Consider the following 20,973-nt stretch of genomic DNA (forward strand, 5'->3'; position numbering starts at 1 on the left):
AGGCTTCTTGGAATTGATTTTGCCATGGAGACTTCTGAAATGTTTGCAGAGACATATACATTTATATGCCTCTGAAACAAATCCAGATGCTCATATATAAACTAATTTGGGCAGGAATAAAGTCTTTTATGCCACAGGAATGTGGAGTCAAACAGCCCTGCCACTTAAAAAAAATATGATGGGAAGTTTTCTTTCATCCTGTTTCATCCAATTAAAATAGAGCTTACTTTATAGAATCGTTCAACAGTTAAGGTTTTTGGAACTTCGGCTCATTCTTATTAAAACAAGTATTAGTTATTAAAACCCTAAGTGGCATTTTCAACTCTCTTGCCTCCTTTGAGAAATGGCTCAATTATATTGGTATTTTGGTTGGCAATAACCATTGCTCCAGGTATTCAAGAATTGAAAACATCTGGAAGGTAATTGCTTGAAACGTCCTAATTTGCCCTTCCAAAATACTTAAGGTAGTTGATTGTTAATGCTAAGAAGCCTGGCCCAGAAGATTCTAATCTACCTATAGCTGATGTGTCCTTGGACTTGGGGGTAAATGTTTGCAGACTTTGAGCTTTTGAGAGAGAACAAACCAGAAAGATGCTGGCTTGGTATAGGGTAGTCAGTGATGTGGAAGATGGCCGCACGGCTTCCGTGAAGTCAGTAATTGCGGGGTTAGATTTTGTGTGAAGAGCAGTGATCAGCCCTGGTTCTTTCACGGGGTCGAACTTGACAGTGGAAAGACACACCTGTCGGACACACGGTGCCGTGTTTTAATTGGCCAGCCCTTTAATTCTAGCCTTGTGTCGTCACTGCAGGGGCATGTCCACAGGAAGAGCCATACCCCCGTGGATGACGTCATCACGGGCGGGCCTAGTTCTGGAGGGGACAGTGGGCGGAGCCAACGGGGGTGTGCCCGGGGCTGGTCGGGCGCGAGGGCGTGGCCAAGGCGGCGATGACGTCACGGGCCGGCTCGCTCGCACTAGTAAGGGAGCCGGGCCGTAGTGCAGCGGCTCAGTCCCGGTGAGAGCTGCGGGTAGCTACCTCGGTCATGGCGATCCCGGTGCTGTCAACCGTGTCTGCAAGGAGCAGCCTCCTGCGTATCCTCCGGCCTCCAGTGCACTCGGTCCGGAAGAAGTCCGTCCACTCTGTGGCGGTGATAGGCGCCTCTTTCTCTCAGGGACAGGTGAGCCTTGGGACCCGGCTCTGCAGGGCCGGAGTCCTCGCACCCTGAGCCCGGAGGCCGCGGCGCCGGGGTGCGAGGATGGGAAGAAGCGGCCGGGGGGCAGAGCTGAACTGGTGGGTGCTAGCGGCTGGGGCCCGGGAGAGGAGGTGGAATTTTCCTAGCCTGAGATGGAGAAGCGAGGTGGGGAGGAGAGGAAAGGGTGGGACGCGGGGGGTCCCCAGACCTCCCCGAAAGCGAACGACCGGTGCTCCCAGTGCGGGGTGATGGAGATAAAAAGAGCACTGCACCGAGGGGCTGGAGAAGGAGAAACCCGCCCGAATCCTGGCCGCAATGGGCCGCGAGGAGGCGGGAGCGGGAGCGGGGTTGAGGGCTCAGAATCCTCTTCGAGAATTAGCCAGGCGAGAAGCGGGCGCTGCCGTGTCCGGCGGCGGGAGGGCGCGCGGGGCTTTGTTCTCGCTTCAGGGGGAGAAACCTGCCGTGGCGGAGGGCTCCCCGGGACCCGGCCCCAGCTTCAGCCTGCCAGCCACGCGCGCCCACCGCCACATCCCGACCCACCTCCGCCCCTTTTCCGTCGGGGACTCCGTTGTCCCCTGCGAGCGTCTCCGGAGGCTGATTGGGTTTCAGGAATGGGGTGGTTTCTCCCTCGGTCTGTGGAGGAATTTGCTGAAACGATCAGACCTTCGTGGTGGAAGCTGTGGATGGAAGAGCAATGGATGCTCGGATGGGTTTGCTGAGGAACCTTTTAGGAACCAAGTGTAGTATTGCAGGTTTTGTGTTTTTGTGAAAGTGCCTCCCCCCTCCCCCCCCCACCCGCGTCTTCACGTCTAACCTTGCGATTTGTGTGCTTCACAGAAAAAAAAAGGAGTGGAATATGGCCCAGCTGCCGTTCGAGAAGCTGGCTTGCTGAAAAGACTCTCCAGTCTGGGTAAGTGGCTAGGTTTTTAGGTGTCACTGCAGTATTGGTGGCAGAGCAGTTTGGAGTCTTTGCAGCAACGGTTGGGAACAGTCTGTCACACCTCAGAGTCTCAAGAGGTCTTTGGGGAAAGGTCTTGTTTCAAAGAGTATTGGGTAGGCAAGGGAATGAGGGGAGGCAGGCACTGGAACAAGCAAGCTGCCACCGAATGCAGGGTGCAGTAGTGTGCCTCTGGCTTTAACTGCACAGTCCATGTGATCTGTCCCCCTAAAGTTTTCCTCAGTTTCAAGATGGTTCTGCATTTCAATCTGACCACTTTCCTCCATTCAAATCATTCAGTTCCTTTCTAAGGTTAATAGCTTTGTATTCTTGTAAGCAAGACTTAGTTCCTTGTTTCATAAAGGTGACTTGTTAAAAATACAGGCTTTCCTGGGTGCTGGTGGTTCACACCTGTAATCCTAGCTACTCAAGAGGCAGAGATCGTTTTGAAGCTGTCCCATAGGAAAACTCTGTGAGACTCTTAACCATAAAAAGCTGGAAGTGCTGTGGCTCAAGTGGTAGAGCACTACCTTACAGTACAAAAGCTCAGGGACAGTGGGGACAGTGCCCAGGCCCAGAGTTCAAGCCCCAGGACTGGTATAAAAAGAAAAACAAAAAGGACCAAAAAACCTCCTAGGTTCTGTTCATTTGGGTGTGAGGTGGGAACCAGATAGGCGCATTTGAAAGTTTTAGCCTATAATTAGGATAGTAAATCTGACCAAAGGCAAATGGTATTTCTAGAGTGGTGGAGAACTCTTAGTACCACAGAACCAAATTCCAATATCTTTATTTTAGGAAGGTTTCTTTATATCTAACCCAAATGTCTCTAGTTGCCATTTAGTCAAATCTTGTTTAGTACATGGATCTTTTCTGGTACTGTAAATGCAAAATGTGACAGCTGAGTGATCTTGTGATGGAAACAGAATCTGGGTGAAACAAATCCCTCCCTACTCCCCTCTGAAATCTGTGCTGCTTATGATGTCATTTAAGGGTCAATCACCTTGCAAAATCAGGAATAATTAAGTCACTGAAATCACCTGTAGATGAAGTCTCCTTCCCATCTTCACCTGCATGTAGATATGGCATCAAATACTTATAGCTCTTCAGTAATTCCATTTCCTTTCTTGAAAGGATCTCTTCCTGAATAACGTAACTCCTCCAAGCTCACCATCAAAAACGAAAAATAAACTGCTGAGATTTAGTGGGTTTTTTTTTTTTCTGTGTTGCTGATTTTTTTTTTTTTTTGGCCAGTCCTGGGGCTTGAACTCAGGGCCTGAGCTCTGTCCCTAAGCCTCTCTGTGTTCAAGGCTAGCACTCTACTACTAGGCCACATTCCTGGCCACTGCTGAGATTTAGTAAATGAAGGTGGGTTTTTTGTTGTTGTTGTTGTTGTGAAACTAGAAACCAAACTCAGCCCTTACAGATTAGAGGCAAGGGCTCTGTGCTTGAGCTATACCCTCAGCCCTAGTCTAATGGTCTTCCTTTGTGTCAGGAGGTACCTAGTTATTTGGTTTGCTATGCAAGGGGTGGAGCCCAGGGTCTCCCATGTGCTAGGCAAACCTGTACTAGTGAACTATGTTGCCAGTTACAGGTGGTACCTCACTGAAGGTTTTTATTCCTGTTGACTAATAAACAAAATAGCTCATACTTAAAATGGCTTGTACACATTTAAAAAAATCATTTTCCAATTACTAGTAACCACTAATTTTAAATACTGTGTAAATAAATCTCAAGTCCATCTATCTGGGCCAGGCATTGCTCAAATTGCTATACTGTCTCCAGAGACAGTACTGCCTTAAGAGACTTCTGACAAAAAGCAAGGTTCAGCCCCTTAGAGCCTTTTATAGCTTTCAGCTGAGGGAGAGGGAGCTACACATAATGGCTTCTCTCATGCTTTATAGACCTCCTTTCCTTGGTACTTTTCCACTTCAGCCTGGGAGAAGATCATCTTGAAATACTATTCCCTGTCCTTCCCTTTAAATTCCCAACCTCAAGTGATGACAAAGTTTCAGTCTTCATTTTTTTCAGGTATTTTTGGTTATATAATTATGTCCTTACCCTGTATCTGATTGGTAGCACAGTATCACCAGCTGTCTGAAATAGAATCTCATTGCATATTAATAAGATTGTGGCACTCAGCAGATTTCCAGCACATGGTTTTGGCTAATCTCCTGGAATATTTGGAGAAAAGTACCAAGTGAAGCTTCAGTTGCCCTACTCCAAACAGCACCAAAATAACTCCTCTGAGCACTTTCAAATTAGTGTAGGTTGAATTTCCAGAGAGAAGGCCTTGAAAAGGTAGCTTTCACAAATCCCTTTGTTGCCTTTTGCTCTGCTGTCACAGCCTGTGTACCATGTCATTGTCAAACTTCTTGTTTACATTCCTGATGAGCATATCTGACTTGGTGTCTGAATCTGTTTTTCTGTTTCTCTACTAATATAAAATATGCCTCAAAGCTGTCTTGAAAATACTTCCAGGTTCATTTTTCTTAGGAGAAATTTTTTTTTGGTCAGGATGATGTACAGAGGGGTTACAGTTACCTGCTTAAGGTAGTGAGCACATACATATTTCTTGTCATACCTGTTATCCCCTTTCTCATTTTCTCCCTCCTTCCCTCGCCCACCCTTCCCCTCCCCTTACCCCCTTGCTTTCTTTTTTCAAAAACCACAATATATAAAATAAGCAGAAATCTTTTTTTTTTTGGCCAGTCCTGGGCCTTGGACTCAGGGCCTGAGCACTGTCCCTGGCTTCTTCCCGCTCAAGGCTAGCACTCTGCCACTTGAGCCACAGCGCCGCTTCTGGCCGTTTTCTGTATATGTGGTGCTGGGGAATCGAACCTAGGGCCTCGTGTATCCGAGGCAGGCACTCTTGCCACTAGGCTATATCCCCAGCAATAAGCAGAAATCTTATCCTTAATGTACATTGTCACTCTAGTCTACAATGCTCATGTCCTCTATGATTAGTAACTGTAAAACAATTCCTCCCAGATCAGGTGATATATTCATATACATCTCTTTTCTTTTGCTTCATATAATCTGTTCCTTCCTTTTCTTTTAATTTTCCTCCCTCCCTGCTGTCCTTGAGTTGTAGTTTGTTCTCAGTGCCCATTGCAGCTGTTGGGCCCCTTCTACTATATTTCCCCCCTATTTTCCATTCAGTGTATCCATTCACTGCTCTGTATATACAAATTTGTATTTGGATATTTGTTTTTGAGCACTGCTAAGTTGTAGGCAATAGAATTAAAAGAAAGCCCTGTTATATGAAACTCATTCTAAAGGGGGGATTGGAAATGGACATAAAGCATACATTATCTCAGATGGTAATAATTAGCTTAAAAATAAGGGATGCAGATAGCAAGAGTTGGGGAAGAATAAGCACTGGAGATATAAAAAGGTGTTACGTGGGCTGGGGATATAGCCTAGTGGCAAGAGTGCCTGCCTCGGATACACGAGGCCCTAGGTTCGATTCCCCAGCACCACATAAACAGAAAACGGCCAGAAGCGGCGCTGTGGCTCAGGTGGCGGAGTGCTAGCCTTGAGCGGGAAGAAGCCAGGGACAGTGCTCAGGCCCTGAGTCCAAGGCCCAGGACTGGCCAAAAAAAAAAAAAAAAAAAAAAAAAAAAAAAAGGTGTTACGTTAGCAGACTATCAAGAGGTAAGGAAAGAACCTAAAGCATAATTGGTGAAAGTGTTTTAGGCAGACAGGACAGTAAGTGCAAAGATCCTGAGCAGAAAGGAGACTAACATGTTCAGGGAGCTCTACTCAAGGTTTCCATGTGTGAAGGATCTTCTAGTTTTAGTTTTCATTCCTTTTTTTTTTTTTTTTTAAAGTTTTTCCTTCCCTTTCCCTTCCCCTCTCCCCTCTTATCTCTTGAAATTTTGGTACTGGAGATTGAACCCAGGGCCTCATGCATGCAAAGCAAAGTGCTCTATACCAATTGAGTCATATCCCAGTCCTCTGTTTTTAATAAGGGAGGCTGAAATCTGTGTTTTTTATGAAAAAATTGAATTGTTTCAGAACACTATATGGTGATGGAAGTGAAAATAGTGGAACAGAAACTCTAAAAAAATCATTCGTAAAAGGAATGAGAATGTGCATAAACATGGCCAGAATCAACCTTTTTAGAATTGGGGAAATAAGACTTGCAGCAATCTGGGGATCGCTTATTCAGGAAAAACATCCGAAAGCCACACGTGGTGCATGCCGCAATTCTAGCCCTCAGGAGGCTGAGGAAGGAAGATTTCCAGTGCAAAGCCAGCTGGGCTACACAGTTGAGATCCTACTCCAAAACACTAAAATAAAACGGACAAAGACAGCAGAGCTTCATCAGGAAAATGAAGCTTTGTGGCACTTAATTTCTTTATGCCACTACTCAGTTGTACCTTTGAAAACCAATAGCCAGCATTTACAGTGAAAATCAGAAGATATCATTGGAAGGGATAAAAGGAGATGGAGCTCCTTCAAAGACCATTAACAGAATTATTTGACCAAACAGAATTATTTGACTATTCTGTAGCTCTTGGAAGCCACACTGTCTTTATTTGACCAGTGCAAGTGCACAGGGAATAGTACTCAGAATGGACTACTTTTAATGCTAGAATTATGAAACTGTTGAAAGAAAATGTAGAACTTGTGGCCTTTGGTTAGTCAAGAGTATCTTAGATATCCTATTCAAATCCTAAACGAAAAAATGAGCTGGACAACACCATTTTTCAACAGCAGAAAAAAATAAAAAAATAGCTGAGTGCTGGTGGATCATACCTGTAATCCTAACTACCCAGGAGGCTAAGATCTGAGGGACACAGTTCCAAGCCAGCCCTGGCAGGAAAGTCCGCAGAACTCTTACCTGCAACTAACCACCAAAAGCTGGAAGTGATAGAGCACTAACCTTGTGCAAAAAGCTCCAGGAGAGTACCCAAGCCCAGAATTCAAGCCTCAGGATCAGTGTGCGTGCGCGCGTGTGCACACACACACATTAAAAATAGTCATTACCATCATCTGATCCAGTCATATTCCTGGTTATATACTCAAAAGGACTAAGTACCGCAAGATTATAGCAGCAATTTCTTATTTTTTGGCCAGTCCTGAGCTTAGACTGGGCCTGAGCACTGTTTCTGGCTTCTTTTGCTCAAGGCTAGCACTCTACCACTTGAGCCAATGCACCACTTCTGGCTTTTTCTGCTAATATGGTGCTGAGGAATCAAACCCAGGACTTTGTGCATGCTAGGCAAACACTCTACCGTTAAGCCACATTCCCAGCCTTTTTTGGCTTTTCTTGTTTGGTGTTGGGGATCAAACCCAGCATGTTGCACTTGCTAGGCAAGTGCTTTGTAGCAAGTGCTTTGCCACTGAGCTACATCCCAGCCCAGCAGTTTGCTTTTTTTTTTTTTTTACAATGCCAAAAGTTTTTACAGGTGAATGGATTACAAAAATATGGTATATACATGCAATGAAATATTAGTCTGTTTTATTGTGTTATATTTTTGCCAGTCCTGGGGCTTGGACTCAGGATCTGAGCACTGTTCCTGGCTTCTTTTTGCTCAAGGCTAGCATGCTATACCACTTGAGCCACAGTGCCACTTCCAGCTTTTTCTGTTTATGTGGTGCTGAGAAATCGAACCCAGAGTTTCACGCATGCAAGGCAAGCACTCTACCACTAAGCCACATTCCCAGCCATGAAATCTTAGTCTTTAAAAGGAAAAAGAAATGTGCTGCATTATGATAAGTGAAACAAGCCAGTCACAAAAAGACAAGTACTATATGATTGACTTACACGAGATTTCTAGGCTAACACAGAAAAACAGAATGGTGGTTGAAAGTTAATGATGAAGGAAAAATGGGTAGTTATTGTCTAATGGGTATAGTATTTTAGTTTTACAAGTGAATTCTGGCTGTAGCTGGTGGTGATAGTTTGAGCAATATGAATATACTGAACTTTATACTTAATGGGTAAGATGCTAAAATGTATGGGTTGAAGCCATTGCTCAAGTGGTAGGAGCACTTGCCTAGGAAGCACAAGGCCCTGAGTTTAAACCTCAGTATGGCACAATTAACTAAATACCTGTATGATGGATGTTAGAACAAGAAAGGCCAATTGAGGTTCTAGCTTAAGCATATGAATGTTATGTTCAAATTTTTAAGGGAGGAAAGAAGGAAGAGAGAGGGAAGGAGAAATAGTGTGAGAATTATTCATTTTATATTCCTCAGAGTATGAATTCAATCCTAGCATTAGAGAAGATAATGTATAGGAGTCTAAAATGACAATGGTGTAAAAACAACTTATTTCAATCTCCAAAACAATCTGGAGTAAAGTAGTCTAGAACTGGCTTGGTAGCTCTGCCTTCAGACCCATATTCTTGTGCTGTGGGGAAAGGCTTGTACTCAAGGGTCACAGGTGGTGGTAGCCTCACTTTTGGCAGCAATATGGATGAATAAAGAAGGGCAAAGGTAGTTTTCCCCTTTTCAAGAAGTTGCTGGAGGTCACTTCTGCTTATCCTGTTGGCCAGAGCTGGTCACATAGCCAAACCCAGTTTCAAGAAATGCTGGCGAGTTTATTCTAAGAATCATTGTTCCCAGCTAACAAGCTTTTTGTGGATGGGGAAAAAGAAACTGGACATAAGCCACATCATCTCCCTGTGCTCTAGATCCTATTTCCTTCTGTCTTCATAGCATGCTGGCTCCAGTAGTTATCCCATCTTTTCCCCTATAACTAAACTTTCTTTAACCTTAACCTGTCCCTTCAGTAATAAGTATGCAATTCACCCACCTGCCACTCCCTTGACCTTCTCAGACTCTAGCTATTTGTTTTCTATTAGAGCTACTTTCTTGGCTTCCTCGCTGCCCTTTACACTTGAATTTGCTATTTTCTGGATTAGTGGACCATCACTGGAATGAAACTGCTTTGCTTGAGGGCATTGACCACTATCTAACACAGTAGACATGGGGCAGTCATATTACTTGAATGTTGACCTTATTGTAATCGATACTTATCTCCTGGTTTGCTCTACATTCTCTTTTTCTCAATTTCCCCCCCCCCCTTTTTTTTTGGCTAGTCCTGAGGCTTGAACTCAGGGCCTGACCACTGTCCCTGGTTTCTTTTTGCTCAAGGCTAGCACTTTGCCAATTTGAGCCACAACTCCACTTCTGGCCTTTTCTATATATGTGGTGCTGAGGAATCAAACCTAGGGCTTCATGTATACAAGGCAAGCACTCTTGCCACTAGGCCATATTCCCAGCCCTCTAAATTCTCTTTTGCTACCTACTTCTTTTATATTGGTGTACTCTTTGGCTTCCTTGCTGTATATGGTCTTGGTTGGTAATGTTTCTATTTTCCTGGCTTTATTGCCCTCTGTATGCTGACACTACCTCAGACTTTGTCTCCAGTAGTTATTTATCCTCCCAGCTACCAACCCACATACAAAGTAGCCTCCATGTATCATCTCCTTTAGTCTTTAAAAAAAATTATGTACTGTGTTTAGACTTAGTACACATAGGTAGTAACCAACTTTATCCATCACCCCAGCATAAATCATTGTCAATCCTGTGGCAGTTTTCCACCCCACCTCCTGGCCATTTTAAAACAAATGACACACTGTTTTGTCTGAAAGATTTCATTCATTCTCTATCTTTAAAACATAGGAAATCTTAAAAGCTAACTTCCATACCACTCTATCATACCTAAAAGTACTTGATAGTAATATCAAGTAGGCAGTATTAATCTTCTGACCCCCCAAAATAAAGGCAGCAGAGAAAGTAAAAAGCTTTTTTAATTGAATAAGCACTAAACCAGAATGTGATCAACAGGAATCTTCTAAGAGACTACAGAGACAGAGAGCTCCCCTTTTTATTTAGCCAAGAGGGTACAATCTGTTCCATGTTTGCAAGATAATAGTCTTCAGGCTGAAGAACCTGACAGGACCTCTTTATCAAAGTGCATCTCTCATGGAAATAGGAGAAACCACTTGTGTTAAAAGTCAAAGTTGATTGGCTTTACCAGGAAAATAAATTCTCCATATCTTATTTGCAAATTGGAGCAGGGTACTCATTCCTTGTGTCCAGGTTATTTTAGTTTATTTGCAGAATTTTTGTTGGAATTCTGAAAATTATTCCTATCTGTCCTATGCATTTCTTCCTTTTCTTTTTCATTTTGGTTTGAACTTAGTACCTGACACTTTTTGCTCACTGGCTAGCACTCTACCAACTGAGCCACACCTCCAACCCCTCCTTTTCCTTTCCTTCTTTCATTTCTTCCCCCTCTTCCTCCATCCCTTCTCTCTCCCTCTCTTGCAGTTCTGTTTCATAGGTGGTATTGTACCCTTGCATTAGAAATGATATTATCTGCCACTGAATATTGCCTAGAATTGATACATTAACTCATCACTTTCAGCAGGATAGTCACTAACACTTCAATGTTAACATGTCTAAAACTGTCACCTTTACTTCCTTCCCATGTCTATTTACTTATTTAACCTGTGATAAGATCTGTTTTGCCTGGGCTGGCCTAGGCTCAAGTGAACTTCATGCTTCAACTTCGGGGACCAACAGTTGGGTGTCATGGCACTGGGCACCCTTCTTGTGTCAGACGGTATCAGAGCCAGAAAGCTGGAGTTGGTCATTCAGCCTGCACCTGGAACCACTGAGTCTGTCCTCCCAGTCTTCCTTATCTTGCCTAGTATGTGCAAGATCTTAGGTTTGATCTGAGCAGTGCTTTAAAAAAAATGGGTCTATAGTATAGATTTATCACTTCCTTACTTGGAAACCATAGCTCTCTACTGCATTTAGGAGCTGGGCCGTGCCCCTAAACATGCCTCATCTCTCCACTCTTTTCATGCCCCTGGTCAGGAATAGTGTATTTCTCTGTAGGACTAAAGATATTATGTGGGGCTGGGAATGTGGCTTAGCGGTAGAGTGCTTGCCTGGCATGCATGAAGCCTGAGGTTCAATTCTGCAGCACCACATAAACAGAAAAAGCTGGAAGTGGCTCAAGTGGTAGAGTGCTAGCCTTTGAGCAAAACGAAGATGGGGACAGGGCTCAGGCTCTAAGTTCAAGCCCCAAGACTGGCAAAAAAAAAATATTTTGTGCCTTTTCTGTAAGTACGTTCTTCCCTTTTATTCTTAGCCTATGCCTTGGAGACCCAGCTATTCCCTCTCTGAGACATGCTCCCTCTGTCTTTTGTTCCCAACACATCTTGTTCACAGCTATTAGACAAACAGATGCAGTTGGACTGGGCTCTTTCCCTGCTTGTATTCTCACTAGGCAAGGAAGACTCTGGATCCTCAGGACTTAGTTGAGTGGTAGACACAGAATGTACACAGTACCTTTCTTCCTTGCTAAAGGAAGACAAAGGCAGAGCACCTCAGTCTTCTGATGTAACTCCATTTCCATCATGACCCACGGGATCCTCTCAGATCATTCTCCAAATGATCTGCTACTCAGAAGCCACTGTTTCCCAGATTTGGTGTGAATGCATGCCTGCTGGTCCGGGAGCTTGAACTTGAGGCATAGGCACTGTCCTGAGCTTTTTTTTTTTGCCAGTCCTGGGCCTTGAACTCAGGGCCTAAGCACTGTCCCTGCTTCTTCTTTTTGCTCAAGGCTAGCACTCTGTCACTTGAGTCACAATGCCACTTCTGGCCATTTCCTATATATGTAGTGCTGAGGAATCGAACCCAGGGCTTCCTGTATACGAGGCAAGCACTCTTGCCACTAGGCCATATTCCCAGCCCGTGATCCTGAGGTTCTTTACTCAAGGCTGGTGCTCTACCACTTGAGCCACAGTTCCATGTCCAGTTTCTTGGTGGTTAATTGGAAATGAGTCTCACAAACTTTCCTGCTCAGGATGGTTTTGAATAATGCATCTCACAATCTCAGCCTCCTGTGTATTCCCTAGTATGCATCAAGCTGCCTCGCCTGGCTTGTTTTCTCAGACTTAAGAATACATGACTCAAAGGTAACTGTCACCTCTCTAACGTGAGCTCTTGCATTCATTCAAGCAAATGCAAATAGGTGGATACTGCCTCCTTTCCAAAGCTAAATTTTTGAACTAGATATAAGTACATAATGACTAATTTCCTTCTTGTAAGGCTGATTTCCAGTTAGACAGGTGCTATTTCCTTTAATATCCAAAATAGCACAACTCAGAGGCAGACTCTTAAGAGATCTGTGGTTGGTTTAAATGAATTTTCTTGGTACTGAAGATGGTAAGAAGATGGAACTATCCTGGTTTCTTCTACTGCAACAGAGAACCATTAAATAGAAAAAGAAACAACAAACTCCTTTCCAAGTGTCATTCATGAATGTTGTCTCAGAAGGTGTGGCATGGTAGTTGGGCTTTCAGAAAAGTAGTGTTTCAAGAATTAATTTCCCAGCATTTATAGTCTTTGATCAGAAACATGGAAATTTTAAGCTGGACTCCTCGGAGAAATGAGTGTGCTACTTCATATTTTATCGAAGTGATGTAGCTATATTACAACAGGTTGGAAAGTCTTGGATTACAACATCCATTTCAAAGAAAAGGGAAGGGGAGAGAAAACCCACAAAGATGCCTCATCCAGTTGTAATCTGCATGTACTTCTGTAGTTTGCATCAAAGCTAAAGCAATTGTGTTGGTAGGTTTAGAAACAAAACTTGTTAGAGATCTTGGTTCTTTTGGGGAATCTGGGGCAGAGTTAGGGATTCTTTTCTGTCACAGACAGCATAGCACATAGCTAAGGACAGACAGGGTGTACTCTGCTTTGAGGTTCCTGGGCAGACTCAGGATACCAGCATGGGATCTGCATTAGGGATTTATTGGCAAAGTTGTATCACCAATCTAATATGTCTCCCTTTGAGTCTTTTTCTGGAACAAGGTCTAGCATAATTTTTAAGAATTTCATGTTGGGCTGGGAATATGGCCTAGTGGCAAGAGTGCTTGCCTTGTATACATGAAGCCTTGGGTTCGATTCCCCAGTACCACATATACAGAAAATGGCCAGAAGTGGTGCTGTGGCTCAAGTGGCAGAGTGCTAGCCTTGAGCAAAAAGAAGCCAGGGACAGTGCTCAGGCCCTGAGTCCAAGGCCCAGGACTGGCAAAAAAACAAAACAAAGAATTTCATGCTACAGGGGCTGGGAATATGGCCTAGTGGCAAGAGTGCTTGTTTCGTATATATGAAGCCCTGGGTTTGATTCCCCAGCACCACATATACAGAAAATGGCCAGAAGTGGCGCTGTGGCTCAAGTGGCAGAGTGCTAGCCTTGAGCAAAAATAAACCAGGGATAGTGCTCAGGCTCTGAGTTCAAGCTTCAAAACTGGCCAAAATAAATAAATAAATAAATCATGTTATAAAGAATAGTACTGATCTCCAAGATGATTATGTCTTCCTCTGTTAGATAATGGAAAAAATAGATATATATTATACACACATGATCTTTTCTTTTTCAGAGCAGCTCAATAGTCTTACTCTGAATGAGGGGGGAAAGTGGTTCTGTGAATTAAGAGAACCTGCCTCTTGGCCTCCACTTCTGCCAGTACTAGAACCATATTTCTGGGGTGCCATCAGCTGACAGCAGCCTGAGCTAGAAGTGCTTTAGAGGGTTGACCTGTTTGGCTTAGAGAGATATGGTACTAAGCTCGTTTTCAATGATACCATCTATGCTCCTTAGACAAGGACAGATGTAACTGGAGGACCAATTAGCAAGAAACATATAGCTGGTATTACAAGTCATTTGAGTTACTATTTGGAGCTAAATGTTTTGAGTGTTTTGATTTTAACTCAAGGATCATATTCATGCATAGGCATCTAATAATACCATGTTTATATCATTTGATCTTGTGGCTAACTCTGGTGTGTGACAAATAGACATGTCTAAAGTGACTGCCTTTGGATCTCCAGAGTCAGTTTCCATCTTCCAGTCCCCTGTGACCCTATCTGTGCCATCTTTCTCAGCCCTGGTCTTCACTGCCTGGGAGAACACCTGTCTGGTTCAGAGTAACAGGAGCACAGATGAGGAGGAAGGAGATAAAGAGGGATGACTGGATCAAGCCTTTGGGAGTATGAAAAAGTGAACTAAAACAAATGTCTACTTGAGTGCTAAACTTTCTTTTCCTAATGTATCAAACTTATTTAAGGTGATCAGGTCTCAAAAACACATGTTTTGGGACTGGGAATGTGGCTTAGTGGTAGAGTGCTTGCCTAGCATGCATGAAGCCTTGGGTTCAATTCCTCAGTAGCAGATAAACAGAAAAGGCTGGAAGTAGCACTGTGGTTCAAGTAGTAGAGTGCTAGCCTTGAGCAAAAGAAGCTCAGGGACAGTGTCCAGGCCCTGAGTTCAAGCCCCAGGACTGGCCAAAAAAATAAAAACAAAAAGAAAACCCCACACGTTTCTGGAGGGTTGGGCTATTTTGCTTCTTCACTACAGTTGCACCATCCTGTTGATGCACTTGAATTCTTGTTCCACTCCAATGGAGCCTGGAGAGGTTTATCAAGGCCAAAGGTAAGATCTGGGCCTGAAAGATGAGAGTATTTTTCTGGGTATTTTGTTACCAGCCTTCCAGTGAAAAGCAATGAGAACTATGCCAGCACAGAGAGAGCAAATGAAATACAAGAGCCCTTTCAAATTGGTTCTAAATTTGACCTGAGGGCTTCCTTGAAGTTTCAGGCTCATTTTGTCCTATAATGCCTTTCTAAACAAATTTTATGTATTAGCTTAGTTATACAGAGAGAATTCTCTGTATTGTTACATTTCTGCATGTTTACAATATGTTCTAATCAATCTCATTCGCTCTATCATTCTTTTCCCCCTTGCCAGAACAATTTAAACAGATATCCTTGTTCTCTTTTTATGGTTGGTAACACCCTATTTTGGCTATTCATACAATGCTTTTTTAGAAGAACAAGCATCCATGGAACACTAGGTCTCAACCTGACCTAGACTTGCACATGAGTTGACCTGAAGCATTGAGTTAGAGAAGGGGACACGCTCTCTGAAGCATGGCAGACATGTTTGCTCTTTTCAGTTGTTCTAAGATTCTTTAAAATTAGCAAGCTCATTTCATATGCCATTTGAACTGTAAAAATTTTCTACACCACTCCAATAAGGCAATAGCTTTACTATTACACAGTTCATCTTGCTCTTACAAAAAACAAAAAACAACCCCACAAAAACCCAAACCTCCAAAACTAGCTTTTGGCCTCACTGCTTATCAGAAATTACAGTCTAATTCACATACTCTGCAACCTCCTCTTATACTGCCTGGATATTCAGGTTTATTATTCACGTTAAAATAAACTTTTGTCAATATGGCATGTATATTTCTTCATGGCATGTATATTTCTTCGACTCTTGCTTACCCTTTAGAAACCAATCTTGGGTCCTATTCTACTAGTTAGTTATTTGGGGGCCTCAAAGCTTTCAATTCAGTTGGTGTTGCTAGAGAAAGTGCTTAAGAAGCTACCTCAGGATAACATATTTCCAGATTCAGCTTTATAATGAACTAGAATAACAAAATCATGGAGCAATATACGCTTTGCTTTTTGTTTTTGCTTGAACTTAAGTGTCTAGGTACTGTTCCTTGGTTTGCGTGTTTACTCAAGGCTGGGGCTCTACCACTTAAGTCATTCCCCCACTTCTGCCATTTTGCTGGCTGACTGGAGATAACAGTCTCAGGTTTATCAGCTGGGCTGGATTTGAGCCTCCATCCTCAGACTTAATTCTCCTGAGTAGCTAAGTGTGAGCCACCAGTACCTGACAGCTTTAATATTTTGAATTTATTTTTTACAAGATTATCACAGAGAAATAAAGAATACTGGTTATGGCAGAGATTGCTAGCTGCCCACCACAACCCATGTGCATCCTCATTTATTTACATTAGATACTAGTCATGTGGACAGAAGTGATGTGCCACTTCATGGGCCAGGACCCGTAGAGATGTGCCTTCTCTGCTACTTTTCCCTTCCTGCTACTTTTCCCTTCCTGCTATCTTGAACCAGGGGAACCTATCCTTAGCCACACAGAGGGTAAAGATCTAGAAATGGCAGAGCCAATGACCATTAGTTACTGCAGAGGAAAGCATTCTAGCTACTTGGAATACCTGGAGTGGGTACTCTGGATGTCAAAAGTAAAAGAAACAGTTTGAGCCCTTACTTTGGGTGGTTTGCTACAACTTTTTACCCATATTTGTAGAAGAACATAATGTACTATGTGTATAAATAAAGACCTATACAATATAGCAGTTAGGCCCGGGGAATAGTATGGGACCCATTATGCACTGTTACAAAGAATTTCTGTTGTTCGTAAGGGAAGAGGGGGAAAAAAAACCCATAGGAAAATAGTGCTGCTATAAAATTTACTTAAAAGGATCTTTTCTTTGACTGCTTCAATCCTCAGTGGACTCTCTTACTCCTTTAGAACTCAATGGCAATTGTGGAATAGAGCAGAGTTGAGCTATATGGGGAGGTCCCAAGTTGTGCAGTGTGCCTTCATCTTTGTAGATCCAGAAACATAAGGCAGAGTTCATCAGGCTTCCATGGCCAAAGACTTGTGCTAACTATGGTGGATAACCAAAACATGCCCATACATAATTCTGTTTAAGCAAATACTGTCTGGAAGCCCTATGGGTAAGTGTAGCATCTGGGAAACAAAGTGAGAAGCCCAATAGGCTGATTGCTGAGAAGAAATCAGAGTGAATAGAATTGAGTAATCTTCGGAGAATCCATCATCCAGACTGAGTTATTACACTTCTTCTTCTTCTTTTTTTTTTTTTTTTGCCAGTCGTGGGCCTTGGACTCAGGGCCTGAGCACTGTCCCTGGCTTCTTTTTGCTCAAGGCTAGTACTCTGCCACTTGAGCCACAGCGCCACTTCTGGCCATTTTCTGCATATGTGGTGCTGGGGAATTGAACCCAGGGCTTCATGTATATGAGGCAAGCACTCTTACCACTAGGCTATATCTCCAGCCTGAGTTATTACACTTCTGTCTGTTATTACTTCTTTTTCGTGTGTGCTAGTGAGAACCAAACCTAGGGCCTTACCATGCTAGACAAACATTCTACCACAGAACTGAATTCCCAGTACGAGTTGCACTTTTAATGACTAATTCCTTTTTTTTAAATTTAGTCCTCTTTCTTGCAGAGCATTGCCAGCTTCTGTTTAATCCAAGTGCAGCTCTTTTCTGATAAGTAAATGCAAGTGAGCAGAGTGCTATTTTCAGTCACACTTATCTGAATCTACATCCTAGTTTCTATGATTGGACTTGAGTGTTACATAAGTTGTCCCTTATCTTATCCACTGGAACTTTAATTCCCCTCTATTTCTTATAAGCCCTATTAGGACGTGTTTATAGCAAAGTGCTTGGTAAGTAGTTCTGCAAAGGTAGTTAATATTAACATTATTGTTACATATACTATAAACCTTCTATAATATACTTTCACAAGCACTAGACATGTTCCAATGTTTTAAATCAAGTAAGAACCTAAGGCTTGATGTGGTTTAAGGAAGTTGCTGAGGTAAACATGGAAAACCTCCCTAGGATCTGTGCAGTTCATACTTTGTGCTTGTCCTGGGCTTCAATGCAAGGCCTGGAGGCTGTCCCTGAGCTTTTTTGTTTTGGCTCAAGGCTAGCTCTCTACCACAGCTCCACATCTGGCTTTTTGATGGTTTACTGGAGGTAAGAGTCTCACAAGTTTTTCCGTCTGGCCTGGCTTTGAACTGCAATCCTCAGCTCAGCCTAGAATACAGGAATGAGCCAAGGCCATCTGGTTTCAAAAGATTTTTTTTTTTTGCAATTTGGTGGTACCCATTGTCTAGCAAGTGGGAGGCATGGGTTCAAATCCCAATGCTAAAAAAACCAGACTTTTATAGATGTTTCATTTAGTCATTTTTCTCTTCCATTGTCTTTGACCTGTCATATTTTTCTTCTCATATACCTATACTTCTTTAGTCATCTGCATTTCTCTGATTAAGATCATCTTTTGTAGCATAACAGATAAACAATTCTAGCTGCAGGTACACTTTTGATGATATGGTAAGATTTTCTGTTTTGCTTCCAATATGACTTTTGTTGGTGATACTGATTAACCTTAATGTTCTAGGTCATTGTTGGTCTTACAGGTTTATTTTCCATGTTACTGCTTCTTAAAATTTTTACATTTCTCAGAAATTTGGCTTTGTACTGAATTTGGGTTCAAGAGAAAAGTTCAAAATTAAAATCATGATGAATCCATGTTGGTATCAATCCACATCTTTAACAAATATTCAGATCTATAGTGTCTGTAATGTCACACTATACCATGTCACTCCAAATTCCCCCATCACCCCAAAATAATGACATACTAAATCTGGATACCAGCTTGAGAACTAGGGAGCTAACATTTCATTCCCTAATGGTTCAGATCCTCATCCGAAATATAGGTGGGAAAACACTCAAAGCTGTCAGATATATCACTAATTTTTTATTTTTTATTTTAAAATTTACTGTAAAGGGGATGGATGGGAAGTGTTATAGGTACATAAGGTAACGAGTACATTGCTAAATTTTTTTTTAAACTCTTTTCTTTATTGTCAAAGTGTGGTACAGAAGAGTTACAGACTCATATGTAAGGCAGTGAGTACATTTCTTGTTCAACTTGTTACCTCCTCCCTCATTCCTTCCTCCCCCTCCCTCTTTCCCTTTCCTCCCAAGAGTTGTGTAGTTGATTTACACCAAATGGTTTTGTAAGTATTGCTTTTGGAATGGTTTGTCTCTTTGTCCTTTGTCTCTCAATTTTGATATTCTCTTTCCCTTCCCCAATTCTAACACCCATTTAAACAGTATCCAGGGTATTCGGATGAGATATAGTGGTAGCAGGGGTACAACCATGAAGGGACTACATCGCTAAATCTTAATGTGTTCTAACCAGGAGATTTGGGGGGAGATAAACTGCAGAGTAAGTAACATAAACTTTGGAGGCAGAAGACTCAGACATAGATCTTAATTCTGATACTTGGCAGCTGTGTGACTTCAGGCAGATTACTTCTTGGTGCTTCTGGTCTCATACCTATAATCGTAGCCACTTGAGAGGTTGAGATTAGGAGGAGGCAGATAGAGGCCAGACTGGGCAGAGAAGTTTGCAAAACCACCTTCTCAATGGAGAGGTGGATGTGGTAGGGCATGCATCTGTTAATCTTAGTAGGACAAATCTTAGTAGGACAAGAAGCTTAACAGGCAGATCATGCCCAGGTGGACATGTAGGTAGGAAGCAAAGTCTCCAAAGCAAAACAAAACAAACAAACAAACAAAAAACCCAGCAAACAACCAGCAGGAGGTGTGGCTCAGCACAAAGAACCATTGCCTAGAAAATGGAAGGCCCAGAGCTCTAACCCAGTGTCACCAAAAAAAAATTTGTCAGGCAGTTGTAACAGTGCTTAGAAACTAACAAATAGTGCCTTGTAAATAGTAAATGTTAGATATTTCTTTTAATATGCTTTAGGTCCTCAGACTTATTTTAGAAAAAAATTGAGAATTCCTATTATATATTTCTTCTAAAGTAACAGTACTTAAATTTCTTTAAATCCTGTTGATTATCCTGCTATTTTACTTGTTTCCCTTTACAGTTTTGGGATACGGGAAGTCTTAACTGCTACCTATTTTGTGACCGTTAGGCTTAGGTTAATATGTTAAGAATTTCACTGTCCAAAACCCAACGTGTGCAAAACAGTATCCATAATAGGGTCTATGTCATAGGATTGCTGGGAGAATTGAGTTGATCCTGCCAGTCATATGACATTTTGAGTTGTACTATGACAATATGAGTATGGCCTGTACTTTGTCACAAGTTCCTATTTGTGATCCAGGCCAGTAGGAGTTGGCATAACACATATAATTTATCTTGTCATTATTTGTCCCCAGGGTGCCACCTAAAAGATTTTGGAGACCTGACTTTTACTCCAGTCCCCAAAGATGACCTCTACAACAACCTCGTAGTGAATCCACGCTCCGTGGGCCTTGCCAACCAGGAACTGGCTGAAGTGGTTAGTAGAGCAATATCAAGTGGCTATAACTGTGTCACTGTGGGAGGAGACCACAGGTAAGCTGGAAGCGTGGTAGGAGGCTGGGAAAAAATTGCTTTGGGCTGACCTCAGTCTCCTCATCTACAGAATTTTTAGTGCAGGCTGCACATATCAGTGTTTTAATATCAGCTGCTGGATCCTGTATTAGTAAGAAGACGTGCATCCAACACAGCAAGTGCAGAGGTAGCTGAAGCAAGTGTTTTAGTCACTCTGTTTAAATGCGATGTCCCGGAAAGTTCTTAACAGACTGTCTTGACGACTTTCATTTAGCTGTTTTGGAGAATTAGGATTCACCAAAAGACTGAATCTATGTATTTTTTGTGAGCATTTTGCTAACAGAATATGCTTGGCTTTCTGCCTTCCACAATGTGAACCCTAGGTCACTCATGCAACCAGTCCTTTGATCCTTTGTTTCAGAATGGATCAGCATGTCTTTTATTGAGAACTGGTGATATCACAGCAATGCTAATAATGCTAGACTATTAGAAACATATCTATTAGGACTAGACAGAATAAATGCATGTAGAATGAAAAATACTGAATTCTACAGAATTTCAGAGGAGGAAAAGATCTGTCCAATCTCAAATAATCACCCTTCACATGAGTGGGGTGTGAGCTAAGTCATAAAGGTTTCTGGTAGAAAGAGGCTCTGAACACTTCAAACATAATTTCCGTTAACCCTAATGTTACCATGCACTAGATCTGGCTTTATTTATCTCTGGGAGTTTTTTGTTTTGTTTCTGCCAGTCCTCAGGCTTGAACTCAGGGCCCGAGCATTGTCCCTGGCTTCTTTTTGCTCAAGACACTCTACCACTTGAGCCACT

At 42.5% G+C, this 20,973-nt stretch overlaps 1 protein-coding gene across 1 annotated transcript in view; it reads left to right on the forward strand.

Moving 5' to 3' along the window:
* Window positions 1–971: 971 nt before the first annotated feature.
* Window positions 972–20,973, forward strand: part of Arg2 (arginase 2) — a 29,072-nt gene continuing 9,070 nt past the window's right edge. Inside the window, exons 1-3 of the mRNA XM_048361735.1 lie at window positions 972–1,177; window positions 2,030–2,102; window positions 19,989–20,166. Of these exons, the coding sequence (XP_048217692.1) occupies window positions 1,043–1,177; window positions 2,030–2,102; window positions 19,989–20,166 (386 nt within the window). The 5' untranslated portion in view covers window positions 972–1,042. The remainder of the gene's footprint in view (window positions 1,178–2,029; window positions 2,103–19,988; window positions 20,167–20,973) is intronic.

Source organism: Perognathus longimembris, chromosome 14, assembly GCF_023159225.1.
Source record: "Perognathus longimembris pacificus isolate PPM17 chromosome 14, ASM2315922v1, whole genome shotgun sequence".
Taxonomy (NCBI): domain Eukaryota; kingdom Metazoa; phylum Chordata; class Mammalia; order Rodentia; family Heteromyidae; genus Perognathus; species Perognathus longimembris.